At 38.9% G+C, this 25,876-nt stretch overlaps 2 protein-coding genes across 13 annotated transcripts in view; one reads left to right on the top strand and one right to left on the bottom strand.

Annotated features, from left to right (window-relative positions):
- The window catches only part of mon2 (Mon2 homolog, regulator of endosome-to-Golgi trafficking), a 56,646-nt gene extending 39,415 nt beyond the window's left edge, over window positions 1-17,231 (top strand). For 2 of the 4 annotated variants that reach the window (XR_016317540.1, XR_016317541.1), the window contains 5 exons: window positions 11,898-12,008; window positions 12,091-12,194; window positions 12,679-12,960; window positions 13,413-13,520; window positions 13,822-13,855. Coding sequence is in view for 2 of the 4 variants with exons in the window: in XM_089710171.1 (XP_089566297.1) it covers window positions 11,898-12,008; window positions 12,091-12,194; window positions 12,679-12,833; window positions 13,413-13,520; window positions 13,822-13,921; window positions 14,120-14,232; window positions 14,577-14,704 (819 nt within the window). In the remaining 2 variants the exon portion in view is untranslated. Of the gene's footprint in view, window positions 1-11,897; window positions 12,009-12,090; window positions 12,195-12,678; window positions 12,961-13,412; window positions 13,521-13,821; window positions 13,922-14,119; window positions 14,233-14,576 lie in introns of those variants that run through there. The other 2 variants (XM_089710172.1, XM_089710171.1) reach the window with 2 other exon arrangements.
- A 1,875-nt stretch (window positions 17,232-19,106) lies between these two features.
- The window catches only part of Itpr (Inositol 1,4,5,-trisphosphate receptor), an 89,125-nt gene continuing 82,355 nt past the window's right edge, over window positions 19,107-25,876 (bottom strand). For all 9 annotated transcript variants that reach the window (XM_089710140.1, XM_089710147.1, XM_089710145.1 and 6 more), the window contains one exon: window positions 19,107-21,316. In XM_089710140.1, the coding sequence (XP_089566266.1) occupies window positions 21,224-21,316 (93 nt within the window). In that variant the 3' untranslated portion in view covers window positions 19,107-21,223. The remainder of the gene's footprint in view (window positions 21,317-25,876) is intronic.

The raw sequence follows: 25,876 nt of genomic DNA on the forward strand, positions 1-25,876 counted from the left end.
AGCGAACATCGAACAACGAACAATGAACAACGAACAACGAACAACGAACAATGTGAATGTGAATGTGAACATACACAAACATGAACAACGAACAACGAACAACGAACAACGAACAACGAACAACGAACAACGAACAACGAACAACGAACAACGAACAGCGAACAGCGAACAACGAACAACGAACAATGAACTGTGAATGTGAACATACACAAACACAAACGCAAATACGAACATGAAAACGAACAACGAACAGCGAACAACGAACAACGAACAACGAACAACGAACAACGAACAACGAACAACGAACAACGAACAACGAACACGAACAAGAACAACGAACAACGAACAACGAACAACGAACAAGAACAACGAACAACGAACAACGAACCACGAACAACGAACAACGAACAACGAACAACGAACTGTGAATGTGAACATACACAAACACAAACACGAACATGAAAACGAACAACGAACAGCGAACAGCGAACAACGAACAACGAACAACGATCTACGAACAACGAACAACGAACAACGAACAACGAACAACGAACAACGAACAACGAACAACGAACAACGAACAACGAACCACGAACCACGAACATGAACACGAACACGAACACGAACACCGAACACCGAACAACGAACAACGAACAACGAACAACGAACAACGAACAACGAACAACGAACAACGAACAACGAACAACGAACAACGAACACGAACAACGAACAACGAACAACGAACAACGAACAACGAACAACGAACAACGAACACGAACACGAATACGAACACGAACAACGAACAACGAACAACGAACAACGAACAACGAACCACGAACAACGAACAACGAACCACGAACAACGAACCACGAACAACGAACACGAACACGAACACGAACACGAACAACGAACAACGAACAATGTGAATGTGAATGTGAATGTGAATGTGAATGTGAACATACACAAACACGAACAACGAACATTGAACAACGAACAACGAACAACGAACAACGAACAACGAACAACGAACAATGTGAATGTGAACATACACAAACACAAACACAAACACGAACATGAAAACGAACAACGAACAGCGAACAGCGAACATCGAACAACGAACAATGAACAACGAACAACGAACAACGAACTATGTGAATGTGAATGTGAACATACACAAACATGAACAACGAACAACGAACAACTAACAACGAACAACGAACAACGAACAACGAACAACGAACAACGAACAGCGAACAGCGAACAACGAACAACGAACAACGAACTGTGAATGTGAACATACACAAACACAAACGCAAACACAAACATGAAAACGAACAACGAACAGCGAACAACGAACAACGAACAACGAACAACGAACAACGAACAACGAACAACGAACAACGAACACGAACAAGAACAACGAACAACGAACAACGAACAACGAACAACGAACAACGAACAACGAACCACGAACAACGAACAACGAACAACGAACTGTGAATGTGAACATACACAAACACAAACACAAACACGAACATGAAAACGAACAACGAACAGCGAACAGCGAACAACGAACAACGATCTACGAACAACGAACAACGAACAATGTGAATGTGAACATAAAACACAAACACGAACATGAAAACGAACAGCGAACAACGAACAGCGAACAGCGAACAACGAACAACGAACTGTGAATGTGAACATACACAAACACAAACGCAAACACGAACATGAAAACGAACAACGAACAGCGAACAACGAACAACGAACAATGTGAATGTGAACATACACAAACACAAACACAAACACGAACATGAAAACGAACAACGAACAGCGAACAGCGAACATCGAACAACGAACAATGAACAACGAACAACGAACAACGAACAACGAACAATGTGAATGTGAATGTGAATGTGAACATACACAAACACGAACACGAACAACGAACATCGAACAACGAACAACGAACAACGAACAACGAACAACGAACAACGAACAACGAACAACGAACAACGAACAACGAACAACGAACAACGAACAACGAACCACGAACAACGAACAACGAACTGTGAATGTGAACATACACAAACACAAACACAAACACGAACATGAAAACAAACAACGAACAGCGAACAGCGAACATCGAACAACGAACAACGAACAACGAACTACGAACAACGAACAACGAACAACGAACAATGTGAATGTGAACATACACAAACACAAACACGAACATGAAAACGAACAGCGAACAGCAAACAGCGAACAACGAACAACGAACAACGAACAACGAACAACGAACAACGAACAACGAACAACGAACACGAACACGACACGAACAACGAACAATGTGAATGTGAATGTGAATGTGAACATACACAAACACGAACACGAACAACGAACATCGAACAACGAACACGAACAACGAACATCGAACAACTTACAACGAATAACGAACTGTGAATGTGAACATACACAAACACAAACGCAAACACGAACATGAAAACGAACAACGAACAGCGAACAACGAACAACGAACAATGAACAACGAACAACGAACAATGTGAATGTGAACATACACAAACACGAACATGAAAACGAACAACGAACAGCGAACAGCGAACATCGAACAACGAACAATGAACAACGAACAACGAATAACGAACAACGAACAACGAACAATGTGAATGTGAATGTGAATGTGAATGTGAACATACACAAACACGAACACGAACAACGAACATCGAACAACGAACAACGAACAACGAACAACGAACAACGAACAACGAACAACGAACAACGAACAACGAACAACGAACAACGAACAACGAACAACGAACAACGAACAACGAACAACGAACAACGAACAACGAACAACGAACAACGAACAACGAACAACGAACAACGAACAACGAACAACGAACAACGAACAACGAACAACGAACAACGAACAACGAACAACGAACAACGAACAACGAACAACGAACAACGAACAACGAACAACGAACAACGAACAACGAACAACGAACAACGAACAACGAACAACGAACAACGAACAACGAACAACGAACAACGAACAACGAACAACGAACAACGAACAACGAACAACGAACAACGAACAACGAACAACGAACAACGAACAACGAACAACGAACAACGAACAACGAACAACGAACAACGAACAACGAACAACGAACAACGAACAACGAACAACGAACAACGAACAACGAACAACGAACAACGAACAACGAACAACGAACAACGAACAACGAACAACGAACAACGAACAACGAACAACGAACAACGAACAACGAACAACGAACAACGAACAACGAACAACGAACAACGAACACGAACACGAACAACGAACAACGAACAACGAACAACGAACAACGAACAATGTGAATGTGAACATACACAAACACAAACACGAACATGAAAACGAACAGCGAACAGCGAACAGCGAACAGCGAACAGCGAACAACGAACAACGAACAACGAACAACGAACAACGAACAACGAACAACGAACAACGAACAACGAACAACGAACAACGAACTGTGAATGTGAACATACACAAACACAAACGCAAACACGAACATGAAAACGAACAACGAACAGCGAACAACGAACAACGAACAACGAACAATGTGAATGTGAACATACACAAACACAAACACAAACACGAACATGAAAACGAACAACGAACAGCGAACAGCGAACATCGAACAACGAACAATGAACAACGAACAACGAACAATGTGAATGTGAACATACACAAACATGAACAACGAACAACGAACAACGAACAACGAACAACGAACAACGAACAACGAACAACGAACAACGAACAACGAACAGCGAACAGCGAACAACGAACAACGAACAACGAACTGTGAATGTGAACATACACAAACACAAACGCAAACACGAACATGAAAACGAACAACGAACAGCGAACAACGAACAACGAACAACGAACAACGAACAACGAACAACGAACAACGAACAACGAACACGAACAAGAACAACGAACAACGAACAACGAACAACGAACAACGAACCACGAACAACGAACAACGAACAACGAACTGTGAATGTGAACATACACAAACACAAACACAAACACGAACATGAAAACGAACAACGAACAGCGAACAGCGAACAACGAACAACGAACAACGATCTACGAACAACGAACAACGAACAACGAACAATGTGAATGTGAACATACACAAACACAAACACGAACATGAAAACGAACAGCGAACAACGACCAGCGAACAGCGAACAACGAACAACGAACAACGAACTGTGAATGTGAACATACACAAACACAAACGCAAACACGAACATGAAAACGAACAACGAACAGCGAACAACGAACAACGAACAACGAACAACGAACAATGTGAATGTGAACATACACAAACACAAACACAAACACGAACATGAAAACGAACAACGAACAGCGAACAGCGAACATCGAACAACGAACAATGAACAACGAACAACGAACAACGAACAATGTGAATGTGAATGTGAATGTGAACATACACAAACACGAACACGAACAACGAACATCGAACATCGAACAACGAACAACGAACCACGAACCACGAACAACGAACAACGAACTGTGAATGTGAACATACACAAACACAAACACAAACACGAACATGAAAACGAACAACGAACAGCGAACAGCGAACATCGAACAACGAACAATGAACAACGAACAACGAACAACGAACAACGAACAACGAACAATGTGAATGTGAATGTGAATGTGAATGTGAACATACACAAACACGAACACGAACAACGAACATCGAACAACGAACAACGAACAACGAACAACGAACAACGAACAACGAACAACGAACAACGAACAACGAACAACGAACAACGAACAACGAACAACGAACAACGAACAACGAACAACGAAAAACGAACAACGAACAACGAACAACGAACAACGAACAACGAACAACGAACAACGAACAACGAACAACGAACAACGAACAACGAACAACGAACAACGAACAACGAACAACGAACAACGAACAACGAACAACGAACAACGAACAACGAACAACGAACAACGAACCACGAACCACGAACACGAACACGAACACGAACACGAACACCGAACACCGAACAACGAACAACGAACAACGAACAACGAACAACGAACAACGAACAACGAACAACGAACAACGAACAACGAACAACGAACAACGAACAACGAACAACGAACAACGAACAACGAACAACGAACAACGAACAACGAACAACGAACAACGAACAACGAACAACGAACAACGAACAACGAACAACGAACAACGAACAACGAACAACGAACAACGAACAACGAACAACGAACAACGAACAACGAACAACGAACAACGAACAACGAACAACGAACACGAACACGAACACGAACAACGAACAACGAACAACGAACAACGAACAACGAACAACGAACAACGAACAACGAACAATGTGAATGTGAACATACACAAACACAAACACGAACATGAAAACGAACAGCGAACAGCGAACAGCGAACAGCGAACAACGAACAACGAACAACGAACAACGAACAACGAACAACGAACTGTGAATGTGAACATACACAAACACAAACGCAAACACGAACATGAAAACGAACAACGAACAGCGAACAACGAACAACGAACAACGAACAATGTGAATGTGAACATACACAAACACAAACACAAACACGAACATGAAAACGAACAACGAACAGCGAACATCGAACAACGAACAATGAACAACGAACAACGAACAACGAACAATGTGAATGTGAACATACACAAACATGAACAACGAACAACGAACAACGAACAACGAACAACGAACAACGAACAACGAACAACGAACAGCGAACAGCGAACAACGAACAACGAACAACGAACTGTGAATGTGAACATACACAAACACAAACGCAAACACGAACATGAAAACGAACAACGAACAGCGAACAACGAACAACGAACAACGAACAACGAACAACGAACAACGAACAACGAACAACGAACAACGAACAACGAACACGAACAAGAACAACGAACAACGAACAACGAACAACGAACAACGAACAACGAACCACGAACAACGAACAACGAACAACGAACTGTGAATGTGAACATACACAAACACAAACACAAACACGAACATGAAAACGAACAACGAACAGCGAACAGCGAACAACGAACAACGAACAACGATCTACGAACAACGAACAACGAACAACGAACAACGAACAATGTGAATGTGAACATACACAAACACAAACTCGAACATGAAAACGAACAGCGAACAACGAACAGCGAACAGCGAACAACGAACAACGAACAACGAACTGTGAATGTGAACATACACAAACACAAACGCAAACACGAACATGAAAACGAACAACGAACAGCGAACAACGAACAACGAACAACGAACAACGAACAATGTGAATGTGAACATACACAAACACAAACACAAACACGAACATGAAAACGAACAACGAACAGCGAACAGCGAACAGCGAACATCGAACAACGAACAATGAACAACGAACAACGAACAACGAACAACGAACAATGTGAATGTGAATGTGAATGTGAACATACACAAACACGAACACGAACAACGAACATCGAACATCGAACAACGAACAACGAACAACGAACAACGAACAACGAACAACGAACAACGAACAACGAACAACGAACAACGAACAACGAACAACGAACAACGAACAACGAACAACGAACAACGAACAACGAACAACGAACAACGAACAACGAACAACGAACAACGAACAACGAACCACGAACAACGAACAACGAACTGTGAATGTGAACATACACAAACACAAACACAAACACGAACATGAAAACGAACAACGAACAGCGAACAGCGAACATCGAACAACGAACAACGAACAACGAACTACGAACAACGAACAATGTGAATGTGAACATACACAAACACAAACACGAACATGAAAACGAACAGCGAACAGCGAACAGCGAACAGCGAACAACGAAAAACGAAAAACGAACAACGAACAACGAACAACGAACAACGAACAACGAACAACGAACAACGAACAACGAACAACGAACAACGAACAACGAACACGAACACGACACGAACAACGAACAATGTGAATGTGAATGTGAATGTGAACATACACAAACACGAACAACGAACATCGAACAACGAACACGAACAACGAACATCGAACAACTTACAACGAATAACGAACTGTGAATGTGAACATACACAAACACAAACGCAAACACGAACATGAAAACGAACAACGAACAGCGAACAACGAACAACGAACAATGAACAACGAACAACGAACAATGTGAATGTGAACATACACAAACACAAACACAAACACGAACATGAAAACGAACAACGAACAGCGAACAGCGAACATCGAACAACGAACAATGAACAACGAACAACGAACAACGAACAATGTGAATGTGAATGTGAATGTGAATGTGAACATACACAAACACGAACACGAACAACGAACATCGAACAACGAACAACGAACAACGAACAACGAACAACGAACAACGAACAACGAACAACGAACAACGAACAACGAACAACGAACAACGAACAACGAACAACGAACAACGAACAACGAACAACGAACAACGAACAACGTTCAACGAACAACGAACAACGAACAACGAACAACGAACAACGAACAACGAACAACGAACAACGAACAACGAACATCGAACAACGAACAACGAACAACGAACAACGAACAACGAACAACGAACAACGAACAACGAACAACGAACAACGAACAACGAACAACGAACAACGAACAACGAACAACGAACAACGAACAACGAACAACGAACAACGAACAACGAACAACGAACAACGAACAACGAACAACGAACACGAACACGAACACGAACACGAACAACGAACAACGAACAACGAACAACGAACAACGAACAACGAACAACGAACACGACACGAACACGAACACGAACACGAACACGAACAACGAACAACGAACAACGAACAACGAACAACGAACACGAACACGAACAACGAACAACGAACAACGAACAACGAACACGAACACGAACAACGAACCACGAACAACGAAAAACGAACAACGAACAACGAACTGTGAATGTGAACATACACAAACACAAACACGAACATGAAAACGAACAACGAACAGCGAACAGCGAACATCGAACAACGAACAACGAACTACGAACAACGAACAACGAACAACGAACAACGAACAACGAACAATGTGAATGTGAACATACACAAACACAAACACGAACATGAAAACGAACAGCGAACAGCGAACAGCGAACAGCGAACAGCGAACAGCGAACAACGAACAACGAACAACGAACAACGAACAACGAACAACGAACAACGAACAACGAACAACGAACAACGAACAACGAACAACGAACAACGAACAACGAACAACGAACAACGAACAACGAACAACGAACACGAACACGATCAACGAACAACGAACAACGAACTGTGAATGTGAACATACACAAACACAAACACAAACACGAACATGAAAACGAACAACGAACAGCGAACATCGAACAACGAACAACGAACAACGAACTACGAACAATGAACAACGAACAACGAACAATGTGAATGTGAACATACACAAACACAAACACGAACATGAAAACGAACAGCGAACAGCGAACAGCGAACAGCGAACAACGAACAACGAACAACGAACAACGAACAACGAACAACGAACAACGAACAACGAACACGAACACGAACACGACACGAACACGAACACGAACACGAACACGAACAACGAACAACGAACAACGAACAATGTGAATGTGAATGTGAATGTGAACATACACAAACACGAACAACGAACATCGAACAACGAACAACGAACAACGAACAACGAACAACGAACAACGAACAACGAACAACGAACAACGAACAACGAACAACGAACAACGAACAACGAACAACGAACAACGAACAACGAACAACGAACAACGAACAACGAACAACGAACAACGAACAACGAACAACGAACAACGAACAACGAACAACGAACAACGAACAACGAACAACGAACAACGAACAACGAACAACGAACAACGAACAACGAACAACGAACAACGAACAACGAACAACGAACAACGAACAACGAACAACGAACAACGAACAACGAACAACGAACAACGAACAACGAACAACGAACAACGAACAACGAACAACGAACAACGAACAACGAACAACGAACAACGAACAACGAACAACGAACAACGAACAACGAACAACGAACAACGAACAACGAACAACGAACAACGAACAACGAACAACGAACAACGAACAACGAACAACGAACAACGAACAACGAACAACGAACAACGAACAACGAACAACGAACAACGAACAACGAACAACGAACAACGAACAACGAACAACGAACAACGAACAACGAACAACGAACAACGAACAACGAACAACGAACAACGAACAACGAACAACGAACAACGAACAACGAACAACGAACAACGAACAACGAACAACGAACAACGAACAACGAACAACGAACAACGAACAACGAACAACGAACAACGAACACGAACACGAACACGAACACGAACACGAACACGAACACGAACACGAACACGAACACGAACACGAACACGAACACGAACACGAACACGAACACGAACACGAACACGAACACGAACACGAACACGAACACGAACACGAACACGAACACGAACACGAACACGAACACGAACACGAACACGAACACGAACACGAACACGAACACGAACACGAACACGAACACGAACACGAACACGAACACGAACACGAACACGAACACGAACACGAACACGAACACGAACACGAACACGAACACGAACACGAACACGAACACGAACACGAACACGAACACGAACACGAACACGAACACGAACACGAACACGAACACGAACACGAACACGAACACGAACACGAACACGAACACGAACACGAACACGAACACGAACACGAACACGAACACGAACACGAACACGAACACGAACACGAACACGAACACGAACACGAACACGAACACGAACACGAACACGAACACGAACACGAACACGAACACGAACACGAACACGAACACGAACACGAACACGAACACGAACACGAACACGAACACGAACACGAACACGAACACGAACACGAACACGAACACGAACACGAACACGAACACGAACACGAACACGAACACGAACACGAACACGAACACGAACACGAACACGAACACGAACACGAACACGAACACGAACACGAACACGAACACGAACACGAACACGAACACGAACACGAACACGAACACGAACACGAACACGAACACGAACACGAACACGAACACGAACACGAACACGAACACGAACACGAACACGAACACGAACACGAACACGAACACGAACACGAACACGAACACGAACACGAACACGAACACGAACACGAACACGAACACGAACACGAACACGAACACGAACACGAACACGAACACGAACACGAACACGAACACGAACACGAACACGAACACGAACACGAACACGAACACGAACACGAACACGAACACGAACACGAACACGAACACGAACACGAACACGAACACGAACACGAACACGAACACGAACACGAACACGAACACGAACACGAACACGAACACGAACACGAACACGAACACGAACACGAACACGAACACGAACACGAACACGAACACGAACACGAACACGAACACGAACACGAACACGAACACGAACACGAACACGAACACGAACACGAACACGAACACGAACACGAACACGAACACGAACACGAACACGAACACGAACACGAACACGAACACGAACACGAACACGAACACGAACACGAACACGAACACGAACACGAACACGAACACGAACACGAACACGAACACGAACACGAACACGAACAACGAACATAGAACAACTTACAACGAACAACGAACAACGAACAATGAACAACGAACAACGAACTGTGAATGTGAACATACACAAACACAAACACAAACACGAACATGAAAACGAACAACGAACAACGAACAGCGAACATCGAACAACGAACAACGAACAACGAACTACGAACAACGAACAGCGAACAGCGAACAGCGAACATCGAACAACGAACAACGAACAACGAACAACGAACAACGAACAACGAACAACGAACAACGAACAACGAAAACGTGAATGTGAATGTGAATGTGAATGTGAACATACACAAACACGAACACGAACAACGAACATCGAACACGAACACGAACACGAACACGAACACGAACAACGAACATCGAACAACTTACAACGATCAACGAACAATTTTCTATTTTTTAGTTCGGTTTTCTATAAAAAGCGTGTTTTTTAGTTTTTTTTAACTATTATTTATGTCGAGGAAGGCTGTAAGCTATATATCATCAAAGCAAGACCAATAGGAGCGGAGCCACGCGGGTGAAACCGCGGGATACAGCTAGTACAAATATACGTATTAATTAGTTTGTTTCTTACTAATTGCATTTTAAAGTTGAAACCGTTTCTTTTGTTAGCAATACTTCGATGATGTACTATAAATAATAATAAAGTTTAATAATTGTTTCAAATATATGTAAAATATTTTGTTATATTTTGTTAAAAATGTATAAAATTATTACTCGAAAAAAGTTGGTCCTTCGAGTTGGATAACACTAATTTGCATATATTTTAATGATTATATTTTCTTTAAAATATGAAATAATCGAGTATTGACATAACGTAATTGAATATTTTTTGCAGTCTTTACATTCAGCGGTGAAGAAAGGTGGTCCAGAAAAGCGCAGACGAAGCAACGAGCGCGAGAGAGAGCAACCAGATGAAAATACACAGATCTCTTCTTTATTACTGCAGGTATATATTTCTTTGTATATTATTATATTTATTTTACTTTATATTTATTGTCTAATTTAATTTTATACGTATTTGTCTGTAGGTTTTGGCAACAGGTTTGCCATTGGCCAGAGAGAGTCCGGATGAATACAAAGAGTTTTGGGACATCCTGCCTGATGTTCTCGAGACCTTTATGTTTGAACCTTCGTGAGTATATTTTTAAACTAAGAATGGTGTTTTTATCTTGAGAAGTATTGGGTATACTACCTTTCTACCTTTGTGTGCGTAGTTAAATTTCAAGGGGAATAGATAATTTATTGAATACTCTGGCAAAAAATCGTATAGTTAAATCGCTATGCTGCAACGTGAAAGACATACATACATAAAAACAAAAACAAAGGAACATGGACATTGTACCCATGTTCATGGAATAAAATATTTGAATTTGTATTGGAGGATTGAATTATTAATAAATGTCTGTTTTGAATGAAGCTTGAAATAAAAATGCATTCTCTCACGACGATCGTTTATTTGTGACTGACTTTATCTAATTACATCATAACAACAGGATAATATGTTGGTTGTAAAAATATATTTGACAGTTATGATGGAAGGAAACATTATATTAATTTTAAGTAGGTTTTACATCGTTTATAATAGGTTGGTCTTAAGTAGTCGTGTGTTTGTACAGGGTGGGTGGTGGTCGCAGTGCCCGCGAAGTAGTGGGCGTGGTACGTGCCCAGCTGCTCGGAGCAGCCCCCCGTGCTCCGCGCAAAGCCGCTGCTCACGCGCTGCTGCTCGTGCGGCGCGGGGCTGCTGCGCTGCATGACGCGAGTGCCCGCCCCAGTGAGTATAGTACTGCGTGCCCAGCTGCTCGGAGCAGCCCCCCGTGCTCCGCGCAAAGCCGCTGCTCACGCGCTGCTGCTCGTGCGGCGCGGGGCTGCTGCGCTGCATGACGCGAGTGCCCGCCCCAGTGAGTATAGTACACGTGATATATGTTATAACGAACACGAGCTACACCATAGGCTATATCGTATACGATACATGCTACAAATGCCATGCTGCATGATACCGACATGTCAAAAGATACACGCCACACACCTTACACGATACGTCTACTCACTGCAGCGCTTAGTATGTTTTCACAGGGAAGACGAGCCACCGATTATATATCTCACACTTGCGTCACAACAATATGATATAAATAAAATTTTCCCCAATTCCCGATTCTTATTATGTACCTACATTAAAGAAATGCAACAATATTACAAACGATGGGTTTAATAATATAATTAACGTGATAACATACACCATATTTAGAAATATAATATACACTTATCTTCACTTCACAAAATATATCTTACACTACATAATAATATGATCTCCATAACATTGTAAATGAGTAAATTATATAAATGTGTACAGAAAATGAACAAGACCTCCGCGAGCGTGAAGAGTTCGCGCGCGCGTGCTTCGAGACGCTGCTGCAGTTCTCCATGCTCGAGGACGCTGATTCCATCACCGGCAACGAAGGTATCACTTATTATGCTAAATTATTGATATTAATACAGTTTTTTTTAATTATTATTTTTGTGACAAAGCACTTCAATTCGACTCCATAATATCACTTAAATCGTCTTAATTATTGTGTGTAAAGGATTGTGTTATACTATATTAGTTACTATATTATATTAATGAGTGTAAATAAATAAATATGTATGTCCGCTACAGCAATGTTTTCTTTTTCTTCAAAGCACGAATTAAAAAAAATGGTAATACCATATTTCTTGTTTTGAGTCTAACCATTAAAGCGTATTTTTTATCCATGAAATAGAAGATGCTGACCCACTAGCTATAATGCCGTTGTTGGACCGGTTTCAAGAGGTCATATCGAAATATAGTTCAGACGATGAAAATGCCGAGACACTAACTAGGTAAGTTATATTTAAAAATATAATATCAGATATAAAAGTAATATAATTAAGTAATTAAATAATATGTTTTCTCTGATTGGTGTTCTCCAAGGTTCAAGGATCTTAGTCACTTACTATTGCATATGTTTGTAAATGATAAATATAATGTTTTTAACTTTTTTATTTGGCTATGGGTTATAAACGCGATGTGGTTTACAGGCAACAAGTGTCAGAGATCTCGTTCGTGCTAAAAGCAGTAGCAACACTAACAGAAGCTATGAAACGCGCGCCGCCTGGAAAAGTAGATACCGCGGCGTGGCATAAGTTGATTGGTTTGTACTTTTTGATATATTTTTATTTTAAGTTGGTAAAAGAATGATGTAAAGGGTGGGATACAAATTTTAAGAAGATCTTATTATAGTCATGTGAACATAAGACGAATACAATAAGCTTTTAGTTCCAAAAAAAACTTTTTTGTTTCATTTCAACAATCGTGTATTCGTACGTTTAAGGTAATTAATGAAATAAAATTAGAATAAACAGTGGTAGTCTTTGTGGATCCACTTAATTTATTTCAAACTAAGTTCGATCTGAATTCGGGCTGTTTTTATAATGAGTTTATTTCGGTATGTACATGTTAAATAGTGTGTTTATGTCTAATATATTTTATTTGTAGGTCTGTATCCGTGGGTGGTGTCGCTGGCGGCAGGCCGGGGCGCCGGGGGCTCCGGGGGCGCGGGCGCGGCGCTGCGCGAGGCGCTGCTGCAGTTCGGCGCCCTGCTGGCGCCCCCGCCCGCGCCCTAGCGCCGGCTCTACACCATACACATCTAGAGCACGCGCCTGTGAGCCACGCTGGCACGCTAGCTGCAGCCCGTCGTCAGCCAACACCCTCCCCCCTCCCCACATAGACAGATATACAAACGTTCATACAACACATCACATTGATAGTTACACATACACATACACATATAGACATATTTATAGTTTAAAAACATAGATACGTAGGTATTACCCATTCCACGCACTGATTTAGTGAATTACTGACTTGTGACCTGCGCATTGACATACACAGGTTACTAGGTATGTGGTACCTCCTCCCCCACACACACATAGTGCGATGAGTTTTGATAATGTGATCCCTAATAATTTGTTTTAAATTTGAGACAAAATTTAACTTAAATTAGAAATGAAGTGACCATTCCGTTAAGCGTAATATTTATTACAGTTTAGTTTTGTTTCAATTCTTTCTCATTCAACAACATTCCACTACTCCAATTCTATTTTTTATAAGTATAAGTACAATAGAATTAAAAAAAATACTTTATTTACACCATCATTACACAACACTTACTCTTTCCCCTTTTTATCGTATAGTGCTAGTCCCCAAAAACAGAACAATCTAGAACAAACTTACCCTGTGTTCATTTAGTGATTTTAGTGTTTTTTTTAGTGTCTTTAGTGTTTCTAGTGCATTTAAAGTGTGGCTGGCGATGAACAAGCTTATAGCATAGTGCGATAGAACCTTAGTAACGAGTGGGGACGTTGAGTGCGCGCTTGTGACCTCGGCTCAGTGCTTTGAGAACCTTTAGTTATGAATAAAGTAGATATAGGAATATAGTGGTTGGCTTGAAAATCGAAATAATTACAGTAAAATTACTTCATTTGTGTAAAGATAGATAAGATACATAATTGCATGGAATATCCTTTATTTAAGTCAGTTTCAAGAAACATAGTGTGAGATTAAAGATATCCCTGTCACAAGGACAACGAAGAGTTGTATTTAATCTATAAAAACTATGTTTGGCAAAATAGCTATTATGTCTATTATGTTAAGGCTCTATTTTCTCAATGATCTTTAAAAAGTATAAGTCGCTAATTCGTTATTTCGACTTTCAAGCCTTTATATATTAATATATTAAAATAATTAAATTATTAACTGTAATCCACTTTAACATATATGTATAGCCATACTTAGTTATAAGTCATTTTATAAATAAGAACGTTCAATATTTATGTTTGTATATAAATTATATTTATTGAATTGTATGAAAAATCGAGCTGGAATCTCGATGATTTCTAATTTATTGTTTATTCCAAAGAAACATCACATTTGTACAATTTATACTTTGGCTATGACATCTTATGCTGAGCTTTGGCTTAAAGAACGTACGGGTAAATCAAATTTATGTAAATTTGTCCGTATTTAGCTAAGTACTTCGAAAATGTAATATTTGCTGTTATGTATAAGGTAGAATACATAACATATGCTAAACTATATACGCGTTTTATGTAAGTCATGCTATATTAAATGTATTGTAATGAAGGATCCATAGTATCGCATTGTACTGAGTCTACTTGATTTTAATCTATTGTACGAAAATATTTTCAATAAATAATTTTTAGATGAACACATTAATCTTTATATTTAGCGCTATAAAAGTGTCTGTAGTTTCACTAAGTGTATTTATATCTTAATTAAATAAATCATAAAAATAACATAACATACTGGTATTAAAAATGAAATTTTACAGCCTTAATAACAATAGAATACAATCTTTTTGATTTTGTAGTATTTAATCAGTTTCGTGTTATCTTAACAGTAGAAATAATTTTTCAACACTTAATGCTTAGTCATCAATTAATGTATTAATCAAGATATCTACTTTTTTACCAGCTAAGGTTTAGTCGAGCTAGTTACTAGCGTCACATAGTGTGTAGAATGTAGACTTCCAATAAGCAGTAGTTAGTTATATCCAATTTAGATAAACCCTTAGAGCGGTAATTATAAGGTTGTTGGCAACACAGGTTGCGATTTCTGCCAATTTTGTCTTAAAACATGTTTCGAATAAAGTACATAGCGCACGAAAACTAAATTGTACTTTTAAGGTATGAAATTATGCTATAAATTGGTGACTTAAACTCGAACTTCGCAACTAAATTGTACTCTTAATTATACTGTAATTGGTAACTCACTCGAACCTTCTTTAGGGATATTTGTATCGTTGATTAGGTAATAGTGAGAAATTGTTAAAGATTGATTAATATAAAAATGCGCGATTAGTTAGTTTTATAATACTTATAAAAATCTAAATTCACCTTAGGCCTATGAGAAATTCCATTATTTTATTAATTGAAACGTTGCGTTCTGTAGGTTCAAAAGAACTGTGTTGTCAAATATTTTTAAGTTACCAAAACTTTTGTATTATTGCAATAATGAATACTCTTAAGTAATATGGTTTAAGTGACAATGAAATATTGATGTTAATTTTTAAATATTCTATTTAAGTTAATATTTGTTTATTGTGACTGAAATAAACTGTTTAAATGAATATTTCGTTTTACTTAATTCCTTCCTTTGAACACATAAAAATATGAATTAATTATTTATTCTGTCCTATTCTTAAAATGTTAACTTAGTACCTATACATTTCGTAAAAGTGCATTTACATCAAACGAGCGAATGCTCATTCTAACCCCATTATGTCAAATTATTGTAAACAGGCGTAGAATATTCATTCGTTGATCTTAGTGCGTTCGAAAAGATTCTATGCAATTTTTTAATACTGAAAAACACTGAACATGAGTTTTCGTTTACACTAAAAGATCACGGAACAATGCTCTAGCTCTAACTCTATGTTCGTTTGATGTAAATGCACCGTGAAACAATGGCTAGACATTCTGCATACTAAGAGATTCTACAAGACTTAAAAATATCTATTTACCAATCAATATTTATTGAAAGCTCTGTTGGGTGAGTAGAATTTGAGACAGAAATAAAACACCAATAAAGTGATAAAAATATTTTATTGAACAGAATTCACAATACATATAATTAACTAGTATAGTAGTCAAGTAATGTACACACGCTACATAAACGAGACCAGAGTATCGGTCTATTAATTTATATAAACTATATAATTTAATCATTAAAAGCACTTTCATATTATTCATGAAAAACAAAGTGTCCGTAATTTAATGCTGGTTCTGTACGACACGCCCGAGCCAAGGAGTGTTGGTGTGGTGTTGGTTTTTTACTCAGAGGCGGCTGTGTCGTTCGCCGTGCGCACTCTTGATTCACGACCAAAGAGTAGTATTAAGTATAATTAATATGTTCACGTCTATTCGATTGAATAAATGGCTCGGGCGTTTCGCACGCAGCATCTTCATGATACATTACTACAGAGGTTTACAGAATTTAAGTGAACGACTGCAGCGATTGAGTCTGTGGATTGAGTCATCTTTTCATTTGTTTTTGTATTTGTCAAGAAGTTTGTACGAAACAAAAATTTTACGAAAACAATGCCCAGATTTTACTAGCTTTCCGCCCGCAGCTTCGCCCGCTTTGTCAAAAACATAATAAATTATATACTAAAACCTTCCTCTTGAATCACTCTATCTATTAAAAAAAACCGCATCAAAATCCGTTGCGTAGTTTTAAAGAATTCAGCATACAGGGACATAGGGACAGAGAAAGCGACTTTGTTTTATACTATGTAGTGATATGCGATGGTTTTGTACTTAAACCATCTTAAAGTGCGAGTAAAAAGTTGGTTGGACGTATACGTAGTATATTATTATTAGTCTGTGGTTGGACGAAAAACTGTAAAAGATTTTTTGTAATGTTAAAAATGTGTTGAAGTAAAATTTTGCATAAATATAAAATTATGTATCTATAAACGTTTAATCGATATTTTCGTATTTAAACTACATGCTCGTTGTTTTGCATAAATTATAAAATAGAGGCACTATATTTTGATACAAATTGTAGTTTTGATTTAATTTGCATTTTGTTCGAAGTGTTGTTTAAATCTTAGGTCTCTAGGAGTTAGGAGTCCTTGTGGGGTATGGGACAATGGACTGTGTATACCTACTTCTGATCGATTTTCTTTTTAAACAAGTAGTTGATATGGCTTCTATGTCGTGCAAGACATTTTTTTTGTTAGTCTCCACCGGGAATCGAACCCAGGAGTTCTACGCACACGCGTTTAACAATGTACCAAGGAGTTGGTAAATGGATTTATGTGATTTTGTTGTTGACGCTACGTTCCTCTCATTGGTGGATCTAAAGAGTATGCTAACTTTGTGAATAAATTGAATTATTATAGTAATCATGATGTATCTTTTTGACACACTAATAGCTTAGCGGTCATTAGACTTTTTGAGTTAAAATGTGTGTATGTTTCTGGGTAAAAATAAAACGAGAAAATGTGCCATATCATTTATTTTTTTAACAAAAATGATTGCAGTCAAGTACACGATCACTACTCTACGTCTAACAAGTAACAATAGATTCGAAAATACAGATCTGACGAACAAAGGAATGTTTGTATAAGATATTAAAGAGCTTAGAAATAGATAAATTTATCAAAAACATTGGAAAAAGTGTTTTTTAAGTACGACAGATACTAAAATAACTGCAATCGGAATGTATTTTTAAAAACAAATGCGTTAAACCATTTTTATTTCATAATTTGCCCATTCAATTATTATTTTTCGAGTATTTCTGCTGTATTTCTTATTGATTGGATTAACATATTTCCTCTGTATTATAATATTAAATTATTACAAACAATAACAATTAAATATATCTAACGTCTCACTGCAATATCAAAATGGCACTATATTTGTATAAATGTGAAATTAATTAATTGTTCTTTATAGGAATACAAATATTCGAGCACGTATCATTGGTAGATAATCATAAAAACCCAAGTCTGTTGATACTTCATTTTTTCACTAAAACTCAATTTTAACTAAGTAAACAATTGAGAAAAAATATTTAGATAAATTTTCAAATAAATAATTTCATTTGCAAAAAAAAATATTTTCTGTATAAACCCATTCCTAGAAACCATTACTCAATTAAAACAACCGTATACTTACAAAATAACTTAACTAAATACATTTAACAAACACAGAAACCTTGGGTGCTATAAAAAAAACTTTATTCAATAGTTTCACTATATCCCATGTAAGTAAAAAAACAACTAACGCCGAAAATAATATTTGTAAAACAGATCTTTAAAAGATTTAAATATTTATTAATATTTGTTTAAAATCTAACTAACTAGTAAGTAGGTAACGGATTTGAGCTTGACGTATTGCACATCCGATAAAAACAGTAACAATTAGTTTAAGTAAACATTAACAACATCAGAAAAAACTACAATATAATTAAATATATTTTTTACTATTTGTTTTTAATTAGAAATATTGAGACAGTAAGACATAAAATGATCCCTTTGAAATATTTTCTACATCCATAACAGAATATATAATAACTAATAGTAGATATAATTTAATTCCCAATTTTCACTGATCTCATTCATGGTCAATTAATTTTGGTTTTTGATAAAAAAAGAACCTCCTCCTTTTTTTGAAGTCGGTTAAAGACTTATAGTATTCCATGCTATATTTAGCCTCAATTTAAATATAGTTTTAAAAGATTTGGTTTATTAAGCTCAGATTCATTGTATAAATAGCTCTGAGAGTATAACAATATAGGAAACAGCTAATAGTAGAAAAGTAAAGGATTTGTTTCTAACAAATATCGAATACTTTGGATATGACAAAACGTTTGGGTAACAATATCACTAGACTCAACTATTATTAAAACTACTCAACTACTATAGTTGAAATATTTAAGAATACGATGCAAGCTTGTAGAGCCAACTTGTTTTGAAATTACATAAATATAAAGAGGAATTACGTAAGAGTTGGAAAAAAATCCGGCTCGAAGGACTAAAATGCGATGGTCCTTCGAACCAGATTTAGTTTAAAATATTTTTTTGTTGGTGAAATTATAGAGACAATATAAAAAAATCTAGAGTATGTGTCATTTAGTTGCACTCTAAAAGTTTGCATCGTATAATATAAGTATAATAATTATTGCTATCGATAATTGTATAATTTAGACATAATATTTTTGATATTTTTTTATTCATTCACCGTTTGTGTATTTGATTTGATTATTTCATTATTCAAAATTATTGTGCGATAGGCTCGGACATTACACAACAAAGAAAACATACATACACTTAAAATATTAAAGATTTTTAATAAAAGGTAACAGAGAGATATGAGAAAAGACAAGATTAAAGTTAAACAATATTAATATATAAAAGATCCAAAAATAAGTACATACCAAGTGTAATATCGTAAATTCATATTTTATTACTTTAAAAATAACTTTTAACACAACTATTATAATTAAAGTTCCGTAAAACGTCCTTACAGGAATCGAAAAGACCAAAATTATTGGTAAATCATGTAAACAAATATAGTATCTGGGTACAATATGAATAGAGCTTATTATCGCGTGTCTCAGGGCGGCAAGTTCATCTGCAGGTTGTGCAGGTACGCTGATGTCGAGTTGAGCAATCCGATGCGCTGTTTTTGCTTGCGCTGCTCTGTCATCTGGGAAAAACAACATTTAAATATTTTATGTAAATGTCAATGTAATGGTCATTATAATTAAAACATTTTTCATTTTTAACAGATAATCAGAAAAAAGTGAAGGTTTTTTGAAGTGAAACTTCTTTATCGGGGGTGGACAAAAATTTTGTGAGACATTTTTTGCGTTACGTTACGTTACGCCGCGCGCGTGACATTTTTGCGTTACGCCGTACTCGTGACTATATACATGTTATATTAAAGTGATCAGCAAAATCAAAGGGTTTGTTTTAATTCTAATTCCAGTGAATTTATAAAAAAGTAAATAAGTAATTTGACTATATACATGTTATATTAAAGTGATCAGCAAAATCAAAGGGTTTGTTTTAATTCTAATTCCAGTGAATTTATAAAAATTAAATAAGTAATTACATCTATTTTTCTAATACTTAGGTGTAATAATGGTATTTATTTTTCTAAGTTATTTATGATTAACCTCACTTTTTGATTGTATTTTTCAATACACTAACACGTGGGTGGAATTATGGTATCTATTTAATTTAATAATTTATATAATATAATATATATAATTATATTATTTATATATTATATATATATTTATAAATTATTTATATAATTATAATATAATATATAATTTATAATTTAATTGTGGTATTTATTTTTCTAAAATTGTATTTAAATTAACCTCAGTTTTTGATTGAATTTTTTAAAACATTAATAAATCTATGACTCACGTTAACACGTGTTTGCTTGATTGGTGTTCATATATGATTTTGTGAATTCAATATTTATAAGAATAAACCTCAAACTCTTTATATCCAATCAAAATATGCATGTGCTTTGTTTCTAAGAATTACAAAAGACCCTAAACTTTGATTACTTTTACGATAATAGCCATTGACTATTATACTGTGCCAGATGTGGATACAGTTACCTATTCAAATTGTTTACAATACAGCTGAGCCGGTCGTTCTACAGATATAATTCTCCAAAAATATTAACCAAATGTGGTCGCTTAATGCGGTATGTCGTAGTAAACAATGCCGTAAAAACCAATGTTTTCGATAAGGCGGTCATATAACATTCAGCAAGGACCTTTCATTTTGGTCAATTTAACCGGTATGTTGTTATAAACGATGTCGCCATAAACGGTTTTGACTGTATTTAAATAGGTAGCGAGGAGCGAAGCGACGAGCGTGTTAGACTAACGTATTTCTGTAATATTGTATACAAGCTGTGCCGCGCGGTTTCACCCGCGTGGCTATGCTCCTGTTGGTCTTAGTTACGAAGTAACTATTCTCTAATCTGTGGTCTTAGCGTGATAATATATAGCCTATATTACTCGTGGATAATGTAGCTTTCGAATGGTGAAAGAATTTTTAAAATCGGTCCAGTAGTTTATGAGCCTATTCATTACAATCAATCAAACAAACAAACAAACAAAGTTTTCCTCTTTATAATATTAGTGTAGATAGTAAATTATTTTTTGAAAAATAAGGTCATAAAGAAGTTTCACTTCTTACGTGTGTACTCTAGTACACGCACACAATTTTTTTAATGTTATACGCATCCATTTAAGAAACGTGTTATACGCTCGCTGTCCACATGACCAACCTGTTATGCAGCTCACTGTCCACTTGACCAACCTGTTATGCAGCTCACTGTCCACTTGACCAACCTGTTATGCAGCTCACTGTCCACTTGACCAACCTGTTATGCAGCTCACTTTCCACTTGACCAACCTGTTATGCAGCTCACTGTCCACTTGACCAACCTGTTATGCAGCTCGCTGTCCACTTGACCAACCTGTTATGCAGCTCACTGTCCACTTGACCAACCTGTTATGCAGCTCACTGTCCACTTGACCAACCTGTTATGCTGCTCGCTGTCCACTTGACCAAACTGTTATGCAGCTCACTGTCCACTTGACCAACCTGTTATGCAGCTCACTGTCCACTTGACCAACCTGTTATGCAGCTCACTGTCCACTTGACCAACCTGTAATGCAGCTCGCTGTCCACTTGACCAACGTGTTATGCTGCTCGCTGTCCACTTGACCAACCTGTTATGCAGCTCACTGTCCACTTGACCAACCTGTTATGCAGCTCACTGTCCACTTGACCAACCTGTTATGCAGCTCACTGTCCACTTGACCAACCTGTTATGCAGCTCACTTTCCACTTGACCAACCTGTTATGCAGCTCACTGTCCACTTGACCAACCTGTTATGCAGCTCGCTGTCCACTTGACCAACCTGTTATGCAGCTCGCTGTCCACTTGACCAACCTGTTATGCAGCTCACTGTCCACTTGACCAACCTGTTATGCAGCTCGCTGTCCACTTGACCAACGTGTTATGCTGCTCGCTGTCCACTTGACCAACCTGTTATGCAGCTAACTGTCCACTTGACCAACCTGTTATGCAGCTCACTGTCCACTTGACCAACCTGTTATGCAGCTCGCTGTCCACTTGACCAACGTGTTATGCTGCTCACTGTCCACTTGACCAACCTGTTATGCAGCTCACTGTCCACTTGACCAACCTGTTATGCAGCTCACTGTCCACTTGACCAACCTGTTATGCAGCTCGCTGTCCACTTGACCAAACTGTTATGCAGCTCACTGTCCGCTTGACCAACCTGTTATGCAGCTCACTGTCCACTTGACCAACCTGTTATGCAGCTCACTGTCCACTTGACCAACCTGTTATGCAGCTCGCTGTCCACTTGACCAACGTGTTATGCTGCTCGCTGTCCACTTGACCAACCTGTTATGCAGCTCGCTGTCCACTTGCCCACCCTTATATGCAGCTCGCTGTCCACTTGACCAACCTGTTATGCAGCTCACTGTCCACTTGACCAACCTGTTATGCAGCTCGCTGTCCACTTGACCAACCTGTTATGCAGCTCACTGTCCACTTGACCAACGTGTTATGCTGCTCGCTGTCCACTTGACCAACCTGTTATGCAGCTAACTGTCCACTTGACCAAACTGTTATGCAGCTCACTGTCCACTTGACCAACCTGTTATGCAGCTCACTGTCCACTTGACCAACCTGTTATGCAGCTCACTGTCCACTTGACCAACCTGTAATGCAGCTCGCTGTCCACTTGACCAACGTGTTATGCTGCTCGCTGTCCACTTGACCAACCTGTTATGCAGCTCACTGTCCACTTGACCAACGTGTTATGCTGCTCGCTGTCCACTTGACCAACGTGTTATGCTGCTCGCTGTCCACTTGACCAACCTGTTATGCAGCTCACTGTCCACTTGACCAACCTGTTATGCAGCTCGCTGTCCACTTGACCAACGTGTTATGCTGCTCGCTGTCCACTTGACCAACGTGTTATGCTGCTCGCTGTCCACTTGACCAACCTGTTATGCAGCTCACTGTCCACTTGACCAACCTGTTATGCAGCTCGCTGTCCAATTGACCAACCTTTTATGCAGCTCACTGTCCACTTGACCAACCTGTTATGCAGCTCGCTGTCCACTTGACCAACCTGTTATGCAGCTCACTGTCCACTTGACCAACCTGTTATGCAGCTCACTGTCCACTTGACCAACCTGTTATGCAGCTCACTGTCCACTTGACCAACCTGTTATGCAGCACGCTGTCCACTTGACCAACCTGTTATGCAGCTCACTGTCCACTTGACCAACCTGTTATGCAGCTCACTGTCCACTTGACCAACCTGTTATGCAGCTCACTGTCCACTTGACCAACCTGTTATGCAGCTCGCTGTCCACTTGACCAACGTGTTATGCTGCTCGCTGTCCACTTGACCAACTTGTAATACAGCTGGCTGTCCACTTGACCAACGTGTTATGCTGCTCGCTGTCCACTTGACCAATCTGTTATGCAGCTAACTGTCCACTTGACCAACCTGTTATGCAGCTCACTGTCCACTTGACCAACCTGTTATGCAGCTCACTGTCCACTTGACCAACCTGTTATGCAGCTCGCTGTCCACTTGACCAACGTGTTATGCTGCTCGCTGTCCACTTGACCAACTTGTTATACAGCTGGCTGTCCACTTGACCAACGTGTTATGCTGCTCGCTGTCCACTTGACCAACCTGTTATGCAGCTAACTGTCCACTTGACCAACCTGTTATGCAGCTCGCTGTCCACTTGACCAACGTGTTATGCTGCTCGCTGTCCACTTGACCAACCTGTTATGCAGCTCACTGTCCACTTGACCAACCTGTTATGCAGCTCACTGTCCACTTGACCAACCTGTTATGCAGCTCGCTGTCCACTTGACCAACCTGTTATGCAGCTCACTGTCCACTTGACCAACCTGTTATGCAGCTCGCTGTCCACTTGACCAACGTGTTATGCTGCTCGCTGTCCACTTGACCAACTTGTAATACAGCTGGCTGTCCACTTGACCAACGTGTTATGCTGCTCGCTGTCCACTTGACGAATCTGTTATGCAGCTAACTGTCCACTTGACCAACCTGTTATGCAGCTCACTGTCCACTTGACCAACCTGTTATGCAGCTCACTGTCCACTTGACCAACCTGTTATGCAGCTCGCTGTCCACTTGACCAACGTGTT

The sequence above is a fragment of the Colias philodice genome, chromosome 24 (assembly GCF_061535455.1).
Source record: "Colias philodice isolate Cphi_HAF_F1 chromosome 24, ilColPhil1 Martin Lab GWU primary, whole genome shotgun sequence".
In the NCBI taxonomy this organism is placed as follows: Eukaryota; Metazoa; Arthropoda; class Insecta; order Lepidoptera; family Pieridae; genus Colias; species Colias philodice.